At 48.2% G+C, this 18121-nt stretch overlaps 1 protein-coding gene across 20 annotated transcripts in view; it reads right to left on the bottom strand.

Moving 5' to 3' along the window:
* Window positions 1-923: 923 nt before the first annotated feature.
* Window positions 924-18121, bottom strand: part of EHMT1 (euchromatic histone lysine methyltransferase 1) — a 161532-nt gene continuing 144334 nt past the window's right edge. For 17 of the 20 annotated variants that reach the window (XM_039506314.1, XM_039506323.1, XM_039506328.1 and 14 more), the window contains 3 exons: window positions 17033-17111; window positions 8131-8306; window positions 924-1548 (listed from right to left, as the gene is read on the bottom strand). In XM_039506314.1, the coding sequence (XP_039362248.1) occupies window positions 1365-1548; window positions 8131-8306; window positions 17033-17111 (439 nt within the window). In that variant the 3' untranslated portion in view covers window positions 924-1364. The remainder of the gene's footprint in view (window positions 1549-8130; window positions 8307-17032; window positions 17112-18121) is intronic. The other 3 variants (XM_039506308.1, XM_039506321.1, XM_039506313.1) reach the window with 1 other exon arrangement.

Raw genomic sequence — 18121 nt, 5'->3', positions numbered from 1 at the left:
ACACAAAAGGCGATGGCAAATTTATTCACACTACAATACTAACAATTTAAAAAAGGTTTTGTGTTTTTTCCTGCATTTTATACTAAAATCACTTTGTTCTTTTTATACAATTGATAGTTTATATTCACGTGGTGAGTAAAAATCACACCAGAATCAGCACCGTTTTTGTTTTGTGGTTTCTTTTTGTTGTTGTGTGTGTGGGTGGGTTTTTTTTTTTTTTAATGCTTTGTCCCAAATGTTTTAATAATGGTAAAAAATAAATCAGTTCATTTCAACTTCATAGTGTGTGGCTTAAAAATTAAATTGGAGGTGCCCAGAGTTGAGAAAAGGGAGGGGATGAGCTGGTGACAATGGTATCTCCTCTCGCTGGGATGTGTCCTCTCTGATGCTTGCCCAGCCTGAAGCATCCTCTTGAGAAATGCCAGTCAAAGGTTCTTTATAGTATACGGACCACTTTGTTTTGTTTTAAAAAAGCAAACTGATTCTTTCAGAAGTTAGTGTCTTGTACAATCCCCGTCCCTCTCTAAGATTGCTAACGCGGCAGGAGAGGCAAATCCTTCCACTGGTGAAACCAACACTGAGACAGTAACATGCCCAAGGGGCAGAGGTGAGAGCTGGTTTTTAACGGAGAAAGCTTGGTATGGAGCAGGGGTGGTGGGGAGAGAATCTCTGGCAGGCTTGGAACAGAGACAGGGATTGGGGGGGGAATGAAGGATTCTTTTCCATTTTTCTTTAGGAAAAAAATAACAGATCGGCAGATTTGGTAACCGACAGGCGTCTGTTAGAAGCAACCTCTAGCTCCCAGCGACTGGGCCAGGAAAGACCACTCCGTAATGTCCTGCCAGGTGAGGGGGAAATTTGTGGTTTAAAAGACCTGCCCCACAAAGCTGCGTCAAGTAAACCAATGTCAGAACCATCCCCCCCCCCCCCCGCCCACTCCTTTAAAAAGCAAGTTCCAGCAAGTATTCAAAGTTTATTGTAAGAGAACTGGAGATGACTTGGCATGACGGTTCCATTCAATCAATACCAGCGTTCTGAAGAGGAGGGGTGAACTCTTCCTTGGCTCTGACAATACTTAGCCCATTAAGAGATGGATGCGAGGAATCTTCCATGGAAAACCTGCGAAAGCCGTCCCTTCGCACTCACTGTAAAACCCGCCGCTTTCCAGGGGTGGAGAGGGAGGAAAACGACAACATGGAGTCCGGATTTGCTTTCACTTATTCCTCAAGTAACAGTCGGTGGCACATCCCTAGATGTCACGAACCCCTTGGCTTTCCTTGACTGTGTTTTCTCTTTCAATGGAAATTTCAAACAGTATGTGAATCTATCGAGTTAAACCAGTTCAGGCTCCCGGGAGCGAGTCCTCAAAAGGGGCCGGCTGCCATGGCAGAGCTGGTGTCGGGGAGTCCGTTCTCCTGGGCCTCCCGGGAGGATGCGCTCGCTTGCCGCTGGGCCAGGGCTGTGCTCGAGTGTTTGCACTTGGGTGAACCGCACTGACAGCTGAAGTATTTGCCTTTGATGTCCCAGAATCGGTCTCCATAGTCAAAGCTGGAAGAGAGAAGCAGCGAGGGACATTTGGTCACTGGAACAAACAGGAGGGATCGGTGCGCGCATCCAAACAAATACTTTAGGGTAGCAGAGAAGAGCTAAACCAGAAAAGGTTGCACAGCAGGGTTCATACACGTCCTAGCCTGTGCAGGCTGAATGCACTGCCCACCCCAGGGGCTCCCTGTCCCTTTCCCTCCCTCCCCCATCAAACTCCCTGGGTGCCACTCTCCCATCTCTTTTGTAGGGACCCACAACTTCCCCCAGGCTCACCCCTGCCAGGTGTCTGTGTGCCCTTCATTCCCCTTCTGCCATACCAGGGTCTCCCACTCTGCCCCACACACCAGCAGCCATGTGCACCCCATTCCCCCCTCCCCCATGCCCTCCATGGAGGGGATTACGTGGCAGGGGCTCTGTGTACCCCCCTTTCCCATACCAAGTTCCCCGAATCGTCCCTCCACCAGTTGTGTGTCCATCCCCCCCATTCCAGGGTCCCACCCCCACTCTCCTCCTGCATGGCAGGGGCTCTGGGTGCCCCCATTTCCCTTTTCCCCTCCATTGCAGTCTATCTCCCCCACTGCTCAGAGTTCTATGCACCCCATTTCCCGCCCCCCACGCCATGCCAGGGGCTCTGATGGAATCTGTGTGTACAGAGCTGATCCCTTCTAACGGGCTGCTGCCTGGCACTTGGAAGCAAAGGATGAAATGGGCCAGGAGGGTGAGTGCCTTCTCCACTCCATGCGGGGGCAGAGCCCCTTTGGCCCAGGGGAAAGGTGCCCCCTAGAGGCTAAAACCCTTTGTGACATCCCAGAAAAGGTACAGTAACAGCAGCAGGTCGAGATTCCCCTCCCACACCAGCCTCGGTCAATATGTCTCAATCTGGACTTGGCAGAACCACGTCTCCTAGTGGGGGGTTGATTCAGTCTCGGTCATTAGCACCCCTGCTGAAGCTGCCAAGAGGGGACCATTCGGTGCGACCAGTGATGAGAGCGCTCGAGCTGGACAGAGCCCCACCAATGACATTCGCCCAGCTGGTGTACTGTGCTGTGATGGCAATGCCTCCCCAGGAGTGCCCGGCGGGGCCAGACGGAAGGGTGTCCCACTGCCAAACCACTCAGCTCCCTCTCCCACAGAGGCCGGCAGGAGGTCTATGCAATCCTCAAGAGGGGAATGGACAGCACGTAAAAACGCTCCCAGCCACGAACATGACAAGCCTGGGAGGACTAGATGGCCCAGGGGACACCATGATGGGAAATTCAACACTTCTGCTCCACGTGGCCTGTGGGTTATTCTATCTGGCTGGGGGGTGAGACGTGAGCTGTGATCTCCCTTCCCACCCCCTGGGCTGGTCCTTGCACAGCAGAGGTGGGACCCTCTAAAGAAACCAGTACGGACACTATCCACGGTGCAGCTATAAACTTACTAGGGCCACGGTTACGTGGGGAACAACATTTCCCTTTTCCTTTGCCATGTCCTCCCTCCCCTGGCACTGGAGACCTCTCTGGCTTTGGTGCTTCCTCACTGCTGCCTTGAAGGACATCTCGTCGGCAGTCATGACGATGGTACAATAGAGCTGGAGTTGCCTCGGGGAAACCCGTCTCCCTGCAGCTCCTCCTACCTCTTACTGTATTGTTACTAGGAGCCGTCATGCGGAGAAACTAAAGCAGCAGGGCAAGAACGTTGCACAAATTGTGCCGAAGCGTTTGTGACATCGTTACCTGATCTCTAGGAGCTTACTGAGCCCCACCAGCTCAGCTCGCAGGTCTACCAAGCAGGCATCGGACGAGAACAGACTGCAGTCACTGCTACCCTGGGATGGATGTGAATGGGGACAATTCTGTGCAGAAGGCTCCCTACCCTGTAACCATGGCCCCGAGCCACCCTGATCCCACAGGCAAAGAGCCTGATGCATTCTAAGTGATGGCTAGAAGCCGTCCGTAGAGGTGAACAACACAACATACATGTCTGCAGTCTTGCCTGTCCATCTGCGCAGCGATAAAGCCTCAGCCACAGAGGCTGCAATTTTCAATTGTTAATCACTACACATTCACCTTCCCACAGCTGAGAAACGCGAGACATCATAGGGAACAGCTCTCAAAAACCCGGTAACGAAGCTCGTTTGTAATGGGAGCAGATGCCCTGCTGGAGTCTGGCACAGGGCTGTATGCTGCCCCTGCACCCCAGGAATTCCCCTAGGGACCACCGCAGCTCCTCTACACTGCCGGAGAGCAGTAAAGGGACCATGTGGGGGCTGGAATCCGGCTCATTCCCTTTAGGCACTCACTCGGGAAAGCAGAGATGTCTGTACAATGGTGAGCTGTATTAGAGTCAGTCACTGGAGAGACGGGATTTGTAAGTCAAATAAGACACCTGAGGGACTGAACCGATGAATCTGAGTCTGCTATTTCAAACCCAGCTCTGAGCTCGGGAACCAAAACGCTGCCCAGATCAGGCTGAAAGCAGACAACAGGCCGTTGGGTCCAGCGAGCTTCCTGGTCTGGGATCTACTGCAAGCACATCAGCAGCAGTGGCAAAAACTGCCAGCGCAAGTAGCACCAGTTTGGCATCAGCCCTAGGCCCTGGCTCCTAGATGAGCTGGGTGCTCTGCGCCAGACAGGAAAAACAGCCTCCTGCATTTCCTTATCCTTTCAATACAGAGACTGGAGGTGCCACTTCCATGGCCACGGTCAGGAAACACACAGGAGTGGCAAAGCATGGTAACTGGCGTGGCTCCGCCCCTCGCTGGGCGTGCGAAACAATGGAGGGACTGAATGGGGGTGAAGCCAGAAGAACAAGAAACAGGGAGGACACAAAAGAAAGCAGCCCCTCCCCCCCTTAACTTATGCCTGCACAATTCCCAGTGCTTCTGGGGCCACAGTGTGAACAGGGGCAGCTTCCACTGGGCCCCATTCCAATGTCACTCCGGATTGTCACCAGCGTAAGTAACTCCACTGAGGTCAATGGTGTAACAGTGACACAAAACCAGTGTGAGTCCAGATCGAGGCCACTCACTTCAACAGGAACTGCATTTGCTCTGCCAGAGGCTCAATCTGATCCCTTCAGAATACGGAGCTGATGTGATTTACACTGATTTTCATTTACATAGTTAGTTACTTTGTCCTGCCTGTTTTCGGATCAATTCATCCCGGATGTGCTGCGTACGCGATAATTTCTGCCTCACCTCTGAATTCAGCCCCTCCCTCGGAGCCAAGGCAACCTCTTCATCCAGCTTCGCTTCTGAATCTCACTTTAAAGTAAACGTCAGATCTGTGGGGACTTCCCACGTGTTTCTATGGCCAGGCACTCGGAACACATTCCTGGCCATTTCCAAAGAGGGTGGCCTCTGAACTGTACAGCTGGTCAAATTTAGAGCACTGTTGCCATGGCGAACCCACTGGACCTACTGGTATTTGCTTAGCAATAGTTACCACTCTCTGCAATCCCAGCATCAGGTGCATGTTGGAGGTTACCATTAGCCTGTGTCCTGGCCTCCTAGGTTACAAAACTAAATGAGAAGAGGAGGAAAAGGGAGATTCAGTAGCAGGGTTTTACACTGCATGACTCTTGACCGTAAGGAACAAGAACGGAGCAGCTGTCATTGGGCCACCACGTCCTCTATCCCTGCCTTGGGAATGGCTGTAGGCCTGACTTGACGTGAGCAATTAAACATGCAGGACGCCTCATTTCTTGCAAGACAGGATTGGGGAGGTAACGAGCAGGCGAAAACCGAAATGTCTGTGCTAAGGAAAGTAAAGGGTCAGCGAGCTAAAAGACAGTGTCTGAGTTAGCGACGATAAGAGGGGGAACACCTAGGGAACCATTTACTAAGAACAAGATACAACGGACAAGAGAAGTCGGGAGCATAAAGATGAGGTAAGGAGTCAAGTCGAACGTGGACAGAGCATGCTGCACAGGACTGGGACCTGCAGAGTAACCAAGCCAGTCCCCAAACGTGCAGTGAACTGCAAGGACATATGTACCGGTGTGGAAGGAGGAGATTTGCTGTGTAACTCTGGATGTGTTGTACACCCTGTACACGCCCCTGACCCTGGAGCCGGATCAGCTCAAGGGTTGTTTGAGTGTGTGCCAAGAAAGAAACCTCAGGGACGAGTTTGGAGTAGAGCTGAGTTCTTGGGAACCAAGCAGATAAGGTCTCGCAGGCTACCCCAGCAAATGCTAACACTAGATGCTACAGAGGAAGGGTGGTCTAGTGGTTACAGCAAAAGACAGGGAATCTGAGTAGCCAGGTTCTATCACTGGCTCACTGTGATGTTGTCAGGGTCACTTGAGGACAGGATTCGGCCTTGACTCACATAGAATCATAGAACTGTAGGACTGGAAGGGACCTCGAGAGCTCATCCAGTCCAGTCCCCTGCACTCCTGGCAGGACTAAGTATTATCTAGACCATCCCTGACAGGTGTTTGTCTAACCTGCTCTTAAAAACCTCCAGTGACAGACATTCCATAACCTCCCTAGGTAATTTATTCCAGCGCTTAACCACCCTGACAGTTAGGAAGTTTTTCCTAATGTCCAACATAAACTGCCCTTGCTGCAATTTAAGTCCATTGCTTCTTTTCCTAGCCTCAGAGGTTAAGGAGAACAATGTATCTCCCTCCTCCTTGTAAAAACCTTTTATGTACTTGAAAACCGTTATGTCCCTGCTCCTCTTCTCCAGACTACACAAATCCAATATTTTCAATCTTCCCTCATAGTCTTGTTTTTCAGACTTTCAATCATTTTTGTTGCACTTCCCTGGACTTTTTCCAATTTGTCCACATCCTTCCTGAAATGTGGCACCCAGAACTGGACACAAGAGAGCGGAATTACTTCTTGTGTCTTGCTTACAACACTCCTGCTAATACATCCCAGAATGATGTTCACTTTTTTTGCAACCGTTACACTGTTGACTCATATTTAGCTTGTGATCCACTATGACCCCAGATCCCTTTCTGCAGTGCTCCTTCCTAGGCAGTCATTTCCCATTTTGTATGTGTGCAACTGATTGTTCCTTCCTAAGTGGAGTCCTTTGCATTTGTCCTTATGGAATTTCATCCTATTGACTCCAGACCATTTCTCCAATTTGTCCACATCATTTTGAATTTTAATCCTATCCTTCAAGCACTTGCAACCCCTCCCAGCTTGGTATCGTCCACAAACTTTGTAAGTGTGCTCTGTATGCCATTATCTAAATCACTGATGAAGACACTGAACACAACCAGACCCAGAACTGATCTCTGCAGGACCCCACTCAACACGCCCTTCCAGCTTGACTGTGATCCACTGATAACTACTCTCTGGGAATGAGTGATTGCCCAACCAGTTTTGAACCCACCTCAGGGTACGTCTATACTACCCGCCAGATCGGTGGGTAGTAATCGATCTATCGGGGATCAATTTATCGCATCTTGTCTAAACGCGTTAAATCAATCCGTAAATCGGCACCTGTACTCCACCTCGGCAGGAGGAGTAAGCAGCGTCAACGGGGAGCTGCGGCAGTTGACTTGCCACCGTGAGGACGGCCAGGTAAGTCGAACTAAGATACTTCGACTTCGCGTAGCTGAAGTTGCGTATCTTAGATCGATCCCCCGCCCAGTATAGACCAGCCCTTATAGTAGCTCCATCTAGGTCGTATTTCCCCAGTTTGTTTATGAGAGGGTCATGCGAGACAGTATCAAAACCGTTACATTTCATGCAACTCCCTCTAACTTGATAGGGTTACACAGAGTGAGAGTAAGGGGAGCACTGTGCTCTCGGGGACGGATTCTTCACTGCCTGGCACCTTGTGTTGTCATTTACACCTGGGCAAAGCAAGCGTGAGACTCCACGTTTCTGATCTAGAGGAGTGGCACACCCTCTCTGCACTCTATGAGGCAACAGAAGCCCTATCCTGCTGCATTTCCATCTGCCTAGCGGTGAAGAGAGACACTTCCTGACTTCACTTCACAAGGGGGGTGGGGCAGGAAACAAAATTCATTACATGTTTGCAAAGTGCTTTGAGATCTCTGGAAGCATTAAGGGAAAGACAAACCCAGAATGCACCTCATCAGCGGGGCAAGGATATGCACAGGAGGGAAAATTCCTTCCCAACTCCTGCACCAATCCCTGTACCCCGTAAGGCCTGAGGCTTGCTTACCCTTAGCCTGCAACTGACCGACATCAATAAGAATCCCTAGCTCTGATAGAAGTGCTTTTCATCAGTGGCGCTCACAGCACTTTACAAAGGAGGTGAGCATTGTTTCTGTCCTAGTTAACAATGGGGAAAACTGAGGCAGGGCGATTTGCCCAAAGTCACCCAGAAGGCCACTGGCAGAGCCAGGACCCAGGTCTCCCAAGTACCAGACCATTGCGCTAACCAGAAGGTCACTATCCCTTCCCCAACCATGGAATTTCCCACCCTTAGGAACCCAAGCAGCACTCCAAATGTTCGCTTACACCGCTGCAGGCTGGGCAGATGTATCACTTTGGAAAGAGTCATCTCTAGTCTAGCTCCTAGATTCAGAATGCCCCAGAAACCCCACGGAATGTGGAACGTGAGCACAAGGACAATTCCCAGGGGAAAGGCAGACCCTGTGGGCAGCACATACCCGATTTCCTCGCCGGCTTCAATCTGCCTGGTGCTGAAGAAGGCGATCCTGGGAAAGCGCAGGTCCTGGTGCGACATGAACACTCGCACAGGGGTGAGGTTTGGCTCACAGAGATGGTTTATAAAGCGGCTGATGTTGCCATAGAAACGGGCATCTATGCAGTACACCTCTCCATCCTAGAGGGAGGAACAGTGAATGTTGCATTAGGTGGAGTTATTTAAAAGCAACTGAGATACAGGTCACTTCACAGTTCACACACAAGGGAATTTCAAGATCTTTCAAAATACTGGAGTCTCGGAGTCTCCTACTTGAAGGCTTAAAAGGCCAAACCATTAAGCATTACAAAATATACGTCTCTTCAGAAAGCACTTGGCCTGCACGCCTGGAGGCTGTTCGAAACACTCCTGACCTGAGAAGCCACGTGTGGAGCTGAGCTGGATGATCCGCTCTCCACAAACCTGCTCTGCTAAGGCACCAATCTGCTACAGCGGTACTGCTGTTACATGCGAACAAACACCTGGTGGGTAAAAGGCCAGTGGATTCAGGAAACAGCATCTCTCCTGCCCTGCTAATTGAACATGACAGCTGAGAAGCACAAAGCAGGAGCTTACAGCAAACACACTACTTCCTGCAGACTACAGTGAAAGAGAGAACACATACATTCTCCCTTTCCATAATGCCCTCACAGCAGTAATAGTAATATTTTGTTTTCCTTGAAAATAAGAGACTCCCTCAGGGCTTTTTATTCCAGCGGAGAATGACTGTGCAAGCTGCAGGCTTTAATTACAGAAGCTAATTTCAGTCACACACAAGCCAAAAGCAAAAGGATCCATTAGTGGAGCTCACATTCCCTTCTGGGCAAGCACCTCACAATCCTTAATGGATCAGCTGTGCCAGAATTCTCCCAGCCAACTGATACAGGAGCCCCAGGAGAAGACATCTGAAGATGTGAAAAACATACACACTTGGTTTACACTGAGCAGGCTGCTAGAGTTTTTAAAATTTAGCAGGCTTTGCCATTTTAATGGTATCTAGTTCAGGCTGGGGAAAGAGTCTGTTGGATAGAAAGGTTGCAGAATGTCCGCCTTAGGGTATGGTGAGGATCATGTCGCTCATTCCACAGTGAACAGAGAGCAATGAGAACTTGATCAGAGGGCTTTGGAGAAGGTGCCTGAGCTGTTTACAGCAGAAGGACAATAAAACCCACCACACTAGGATTTCATAGAGGGTTTAACCCTGAAAGCTGGTCACTGCGGTGGAAAGGTTCAGCTTCTTCAGCTGTGATTCTGTGAACGAGTCTTTTCTGGTTCTGCATGATATGCAGGAGCAGGGTACGTGCCTGGCGCTCCGCAGGTGCATCGAGCCTGCCAACCTCACTGTGTGTAGACAAAATGAGGCTCTAGTTAAGGAGTCATGTGAGGAGCCAGGGAGAACCAATGTGAACGGCAAAGAGGCCTGGGGGTTGTTTGCCCTCCCTCTTTTAACATAGGGAAAGCAACATAGGAAGGGGGAGGTTGAGGGAATGGATCACACAGTGAGATTGAGATGTGGGCCTGATCCTGCCACTCTTATGCAAGTTCTTCCTCATGGACATGGTCATTGTTGACTGCAGTGGGACGACCTGCATAAGGAAGGGCAGCGGGAGCTGGTCCTGTGCTTGTGACATGCAAAGTCATTTCCAACACCCCTGAGAACTGAACTAAAATGTAGCTCAATAATGGGGTGAAGGGTGGACTTGTGGGGGGGACACATCGCCGGGAGTCACAAGACCAGGGTTCTAGTCTCAGCTCTGCCACAGACCAGCTGGGCGTCTTTTGGCAAGTCCCTTAATCATTCCGGGCCAGGACGCACTAGGAAATCATTGTCTGAAACATATTAACTAACCCCATGTAGCTTTCGAATGTACGTGGACTAGCCTTCCACTTCCCCATATATTAAATGGGGTGATACCACCTAGGTCAAAGGGGAGCGTAATTCATTAATGTTTGCTATGTGCTTGAGATCTTCACATGAAAGGTTCTAAAGGAGAGTCAAGTGTTACAGTTAAAGCAGGCAACTTTCATTAGCAGGAGGCTGCAACTGATAAAACCCAATCTCATCTTTCCCAAAGATCCCGAGAGAATGTGTGTTTCTCTGCATTTCCCTAGTACAGCAAGACGATGGCTGTCCTTTTAAAAGGGGAAGCCCAGACGACATCCACTATAGGACATCCTACCCAAGAGCACTGAATTGGCAGAGAGGTGGGGCTATCAAACACATGTTCGCTTTTTTCAAACACTGAACAGGATGTGCATGTAGGACCCAGCATGCTAAATAAACCACAGTGCACACAGCCTGGAGTGACAAACAAAGATAACTAAAATAATGCCCCTACTGCTCCTTTGTGCTACAGGGCAAACTCAAACTCAGCCATTCTCCAGGGATGCTGAGCTTTGCGAGGCAGTTGCCTGGCTGGGTGGGACTTAACGGCCTCTTCTTTCATAGATTTCAAGGCCAGAAGCATCCATTGCAATCATCTTGTCTGACCCCTGTATAACACGGGCCACAGAACTTCCCCAAAATAATTCCTAGCGCGTCTTTTAGAAAAAAATCCAATCTTGATTTAAAAACCATCAGTGAGGGAGAATCTGCCACGACCCTTGGCAAATTGTTCCAATGGGCAATTACTCTCACTGGTAAAAATTTCCACTTTATTACCTGTTTGAATTTGTCTAGCTTCAACTTCCAGCCATTGGGTCAGATTATACCTTTCGCTGCTAGACTGTTATCATTAAGTATTTGTTCCCCATCGACATACTTATCAACTGTAATCAAGTCATCCCTGAATCTTCTCTTTGTTAAGCTAAATAAATTGATCTCCTTGAGCTATTACTATGGTTTCTAATCCTTTAATCATTCTGCTGGCTCTCCTCTGAACCCACTCCAATTTATCAACATCCTTCCTGAATTGTAGACCCCAGAACTGGACCCAGAATTTCAGTAGCAGTTGCAGCAGTGCCAAATACAGAGGCAAAATAACCGCTCTGCTCCTACTCACAAGTCCCCCATTTATGCATCCCAGGATTGCATTAGCGTTTTTGGCCACAGCATCACACTGGGAGCTCATGTTCAGCTGATTATCCACCACAACCCCCAAATCTTTTTCAGAGTCACTGCTTCCCAAGATTGAGTCCCCCATCCTGTAAGCATGACCTACATTCTTTGTTCCTAGATGGATATATTTAGCCATATTAAAATGCTATGCTTGTGCCCAGTTTACCAAGCAATCCAGATTGCTCTGCATTAGTGGCCTGTCCTTTTCATTATTTAGCATGCCCTCAATTCGTGTGTCATCTGCAAACTTTATCTGCAATCTTTTTGTTTTTTCTTCCAGGTCATTGATAAAAATGTTAAATAGCATCGGGCCAAGAACTGAACCTTGCAGGACCTTACTAGAAACACACCCCATTTACAATGGCATTTTGAGATCTAACCACTAGTCAGCTTTTAATCCACTTAACAGGTGCCGTGTTAATTATATACTGTTCCAAATTTTTAGATCAAAATGTCATGCGGTACCAAGTCAAACACTTTATAGGAGTCTAAGTTTACTACATCAACTCTATTACCTTTATCAGCTAAACTTGTGATCTCATCAAAAAAATAAATAAATCAAGTTAGTCTGACAGCACCTATCTTCTATAAACCCGTGTTTATTGATTTTATTAATTGACTTTATTGAGTCCCATATCAGACTCCATTATCTAGCCCAGGTTCGATGTCAGGCTGGCAGGCTTATAATTAAGGTTAAGATTTTATCACAGTTATTTTTAATAAAAGTCAGGGCAATAAACAAAAATTCACAGAAGCCTGTGACCTGTCCCCGACTTTGACAAAATGGGCCTGAGGAGGGTATGAGATCCGGAGCATTGCTGTGGGAGGGGAAGGGGGGCGGGGTCCAGCTGAGAGGGTCCCCTACCGCTCGCCGTGGCCTGGAACGCCAGAGCCCCCACCAGCTGACAGCTCCAGTCCCGCTGCTATGGGGTGAGGCAAAAAACGTCATGGAGGTCTCTTGAACTCACGGAATCCATGACTTCTATGACATAATCTTAGCCCTACTTATAATTATCTGAGCCATCCCATTTACCCTTTTTAAATACTAGCACAACATTAGCTTTCTTCCAGTCTTCTGGGACTTCCCCAGCATTCAAGACTTATAGAAAATCAACATTAACAGTCCAGCGAACTCCTCCACCAAGTCTTTTAAAACTCTTGGTTGCATGTCTTCTGGACCTGCTGATTTAGAAGTGTCTAACTTTAGTAATTGCTGTTTAACATCCTCCTGAGATACTAGTGTAATGAAAAATGTGTTATCATAGGATGACATCATCTGTTTTTTCCCCCAAACACAGAAGAGAAATATTTTTTGAGCACCTTTGCCTTTTCTGCATTATTATTGCTAATTCTATTATTTCCTCACAGCTAATTTGGCTCATAAACTGGTTTCAGTTTTGTGAAACTGGCCCTTTTAAAACACCAAGCGTAAATATATATCACTAGTCTGAATTTTATTCTGTTTGCACATGATCACTCAGACCTAAGCTAGCCTTAAGTTTTCATTCAGTGATCAGTTCCGCTCCATCTGTCAAGACAAGGTCTAATATAGAATTCCCTTGTGTTAGTTTCAACAATTTTTGAGTTAGGAAATTGTCACCTACAATATTGAGAAATTCCAAGGATGTTTTAGTACTGCCAGCATGACCCCTCCAGCATCTGTCACTCAAACTGAAGTTCCCTATGATCACACAGCTTTTCCTTTCCTATACATTATAGATAAGGTGCAGAAGGAGCTGGTCTTCCTGTCCCTAGTGTGACCTTTGGTCTGTAGCGGACACCAGCTAATGCCATTTTTGACATGTTTTCCAATCACTCAGCAAATAGCAGGGCCTTGCCTTCTGTTTCCTGCCTTCACCTGACTGCATTCTGCTCTCCTCTGGCTGGTTTTGGCTGACAGGTTTTACTCCCATTTGGGGGCTGTTATTCCACAGATGATGAGGTGAAATCCCATACAATTCCACTTCCCTGACACTCCTGGAGAGACAGCTCCACCCTGCTCCTCCCGGTTAGTAACTCTACATTAGCTTTCTGAAAACGGGACTACATGTGGCTGCCAAAAGGCTCAATCTATGATTAATCCACAGATTCTCCATCAAAGCTCCCAATGGCTACCTAAACGGAGAGGAAGGATGGTCCCGTGGTTAGAGATCTAGCCCACGAATTGGTTCGGTTCAAATCCCAGAACCGCTGCAGACTTCCTGCGTGATCCTGGGCAAGTCACTTGTACCCGTTTTACAGCTGGGAAACTGAGGCACAGAGTGGCTAACTGCACTTCCCTACCTCACAGGGTTGTGGTGAGGATAAAGGTGTTAAAGACCATGAGGCGCTCAGATACTATCAGAATAAGAACCTAAGGTACCCAGCCTTCAACCTTTATGCATCTTCGATACTTCTGCTGCTGGCGAAGATAAACAAGATGCACTGTTTCACTGTGCATCCTGATGCCTCTTCATTGACCAAATCTCAGAAGTTAGGTGATGAACATACCTAAAGCACTAGGTCCTAATCTGCTCTCTCCTGCCCCACCCTGCAGATAGCTAAGATACCCTAGGGATCGGTCCTGCACCAATACTTGCTCTGGTTTAGCAGACTTGGATGGAATTGTCCTAGAATTTGTTCCACAGGCCCCTTTCCAATTTAGCTTCTCTTAAAAAATGTTCCCATCTCAACTCCAGTCATTACTGACTACTTGACTTCCATCCTGATGTGCAGACTCATGTCCTCCCTCCATTTCTGGAGGGGAGAAGGGGAAGCCATTGCAGCTCGTTTCCACAACGCTAAAACTGGCCTTTCTCATAACGATGCTCAAGACAGCGGCGACTGTCTCTCCTCACTCGGTTACTGCGATGTTTTCAGTGCAGCCTCAGACATTGTAGCACTAAGAGTACTCGGTGGGGTCTGTCCTACTCTTGCACATAAACTCACTCTGGTGCCGAGAGATTGTCAGGCCTCCATGAATCGGCAGCAGCAGCACTACTCCAGGTTATAAAGCCACCATATGTTATCTGACCATCCTGCTGGTATTCCTGGTTCACTTTTTCCAGGCATTTCCACTATAGATTTTTCCCAGCGCCACATGACTTTGCACCAGCTATTACCTTCACTATGATCCTAGTGGTTATGGTTACCCCATTATAATTTATTTGTCTACCACTGCAGATTTACAATGGATTTGTTGTCTCACATCTCAGCCATGATTGGTTAGCTCCTCAAACGTAGCCCTAGCAAAGAGGAAATGCTGCTCCCTGACCCAACAGATCAGCTTGGCTTCTTTTCTGCTGCCTGACATTTCTACCGAGATAATCCTGTTTTCCCTGGATCAGCAACGTACAACCAGGGGGCTTCTCCATGTCCTCTCAAGAAGCCTCTAAATGGTGTGGTTGGACTATGCTGGTGGTTAGTCCCACAGCGCTTTACACAACCACACAAGGAAGCTGAATCCACTCTCGCTCTCTGGTTGCTGAACAGCCGCGGTTGGGAGTGCAGCAAGCAGGCCACTCCAGAGCTGTGTGCTCAGCACTCTGCACTTCTCCAGAAAGACCCAGATTTGATTCCCAGGTACGATCTCTCACTCCTCAAGCTGGCAGATGATAGAATTCCTTTGGGGGGGGGGGCCTGCTTGGCCCCTGCCCCTGGTGTTACCGAGGGTTTTGCTTTACAAGTACCGCCTCCCCTCTGCACGACACAGGAGTAGCCTCGAGGGGCTCTGGAGGGAAGCAGTAAGGGGGAGGCATGAGGAGCACCCCAAAGAGAAGATCCCCTCTACTGCAGGGCTTTCTGCATTCCAGTCTCAGGCAGAGCCAGAAATGCTGAGCCGTGCTTTCACCATTCCTCACTGGCTGGTCAGCCCAACGAAGCTGTGCCCAGATTCCAGCGAGGGCAGAACTTGCCAGAGCTGGTTCCTCATGGGAAGGGGATGATTGGCACACGCTACATTAGGAAAGGTCTGTACTGGCTGCTGGTTAAATACCGTGATCACGCTAGAGACAAAATCTTCCGATATACGCGGTTACATGGCCTTGGCCTGCTGGCTTCAGTGACCTCCCTACATTCACGTCTGTATGTAAGAGCTCTGCCAAGGCAAGTATCTGGGATGCTCCCAAGTTTATGCATAAATCTTTCAGGCCTTGTCTACACGAGAGAATTAAATTGGGCACCGCTGGTGTAAAGCTATGTCTGTACTAGGAGGGCGTTATCAGTAAAGGGACACGGGTGTGCTACACCAGCAAAGTACTCCTGCCACAGAGGCAGCTAGACCGGCAAAGCTGCGCTTTGTCCCACAAACAAAACAAGCTGGGCTGGTAAAAGCAGTCTTGCCAGTAGAACTATGTCTCCACTGGGCTTCTGCTTGACCAGCGACGTCGGTCAGGAATCACATCTCCTGACACAGCTTTGACGGCAGCAGTCTGTAGCGCAGACCTGGTCTGAGTGCCAATGGCACGGCATGCCCACACTAGCTATGTTGTTACTGGCCACTGAGCACCCTTATTCCAGAGTTCCTAACACAGCTTCCTGAAGCAATGGCTTCTGGGAAATTCTGAAAGGCCATCTGGGAGCCCAGGGGAACTATGGGAGAAGAGGTCAGACTCCCATAATACCATGAGAAATTAGCATAATTTCCCTTTACAGAACTCCTGGCAATTCCCTGGTGCTAGCATCATTTCTTAGTTATTATCCAAAAGGGAAGCCAGGATAAATGACGGGTTTCTGATCTATCACTTACCAATCTGCCTATTCCCTACAGTGTATTTTCAATCCTAGGCCCAGTCAGCCTTATTAGCAGAGCATGCTGAAGAAACACAGGACAGATGTGGGTTGGCAGCCATGTTGAAATGCCTCAATCTAGGCTGATGGAGAGAAGGTGCAATGTGGAGATGATGGCCTGGTTAATCTTTGGAGGAGGAGGATGCAGCCTACTAGCTAACCCATGGATGAACAGATTGAGCCTGAGCATTTAGTGAGGTTTATGAGAGAGGCTGGTCCTTCTACTTTTCTGATTTCAGAGCACTGGCTACATGACTCCTCACTGGATCCTTCTTTAGTGGTTGGAGAGGCCTCTCCCTTTCTTAAAGGCAAAGCCTCTTTTTAATCTCTAACTGCCGAACCAATACAGAAACAGGATGGAAGTTGGTTTGCGGCTCCCCACAGAAAGTCATCAGCATCACCTTTCTGCACGTTTGCTCTTGCCAAGGATAGTTTCGCATAAAGCTTCCGCTCAGACTTTTAAAAGTGAGTTTAAAGTCCCTGAGAAAGGAATGAGCTGATGGCTCGAGGGACACCAGTCCTTCTCGGGCCAGATGCAGCACACCCAGCAGCGCAAGCTTCCCCGCACTGCCCTGCCAGGGTACCAGAAGCCGAACCTAAAAGGTCCTTTACTGGTGAGCTAGTATTTCAGTCTATCAGCTCATTCATCGGTGAGCTCTTTAGTAAGGCTGCCAACATTGGTGCTGGTTAGTGCCAGCTGGGGATGGGCTTTGCTACAGAGGTACCTGGACATTAGAAATCAGACTGAGACACCAATTTAATTCACACAGCCATCAGATGGGAATAACTTGCAATGACTATCGACCGAAGCTGCATTCAAACTCCTGACCTAACTCGGTCAGGCTTTATACCCCATTACCAATCCCCTGAGCCACACAGTCCACGCTTTACTTAGCCGTGAATAGATGAGGTGAGAAGTGCTTCCCCTCTCCCAAGATCTCGGACTGCTCTGCCCAGCAAGATGAGGACAAATTTTCTTTTAGCTCTTTAGAGTAGCAAGCGCTGGCTTTTGTTTTGCCAGGGAGTCCCTTTAACACACTACCTTGTTGTCAAGGTCAAAGAGATAGGAGTCCTCTTCACGTACATCTGCCTCTGAATCGGAAATCAGCTCTCCAACGTACCTGTCGGATGAATGGGAAATGCAGCAATGAGATGCTTGTGCAGATGCTAGCTTGGATTTTAACACCTTGCCTCTTGTGTGCAAAGTAAAGAGTGAAAGTGACAAATCAGCCAGTATAAATCAGCATAGGTCCATCAAAGCCTGTGGAGCAATGCTGATTGACACTAGCTGAGAATTTGGCCCCACATCTTTAAAATAAAAAAAACAAAAGTCCTTTACTCAAGTTACTGCTAATACTTTTGAACATTAAAAGTGAATTTTTAAAAAGGATCTCATTTCCCCCCAGTAACAACAGGCTAGTTAGTTTTGCTTTTGTTTACTGTCCACTCACTTTCTGGTTCTCACGTACAATATTGCAACACTTGGGTTGCACACACTGTCAGAGGACGTTTACATACCAATGCATAACTGTTTGCTTTGGAATGTGCAAAAAAACATGGAAATATTGTTACTGATCATAGAAGCTACTTACTTAAAGCCTTGTCTTACCATCCCCTAGATGTCGACATTAAGTTAACCTGACAGTGTCCCTTTAAGTAACTGGGCCTCCAACCACCTTCAAATCAGGAGTACAGGTATGATTTTATCAGAGTCAGTGCAGTGACACTGATCTAAAACCAGTGTCACTGAGATCGCCATCATGCCCGGTAAGTATTCTGAGATGTCAGCCTTCTCCTCTCAGTCTGAAACGGCTTTGCTTCAAGTAGAGGATTAAATATTTGTAACTTCTTCCATGCTTGACACATTGCCAGCCTAGCTATCACCATTATTATAATGATTTATTTGTATTACCGTAACGCCTAGGAACCCTAGTCATAAACCAGGACCCCACTGTGTGACAGACTGGGAAGCAGAAGGAAAGTGAGACAATCTCCATCTGTCTTATCTTATATTCGCATTGTAAGATCTGTGGGACAGGAACCGTACTTCTGCTGAGTGTGTGCACAACACCTAGCACAATGGGGTCTGGGTCCATGGGTAGGACTCCTACGTGCTATGGCAACACAAATA

Source organism: Mauremys reevesii, linkage group 19 (assembly GCF_016161935.1).
Source record: "Mauremys reevesii isolate NIE-2019 linkage group 19, ASM1616193v1, whole genome shotgun sequence".
NCBI classification, from domain to species: domain Eukaryota; kingdom Metazoa; phylum Chordata; order Testudines; family Geoemydidae; genus Mauremys; species Mauremys reevesii.
This window is presented reverse-complemented; position numbering and strand designations above follow the sequence as displayed.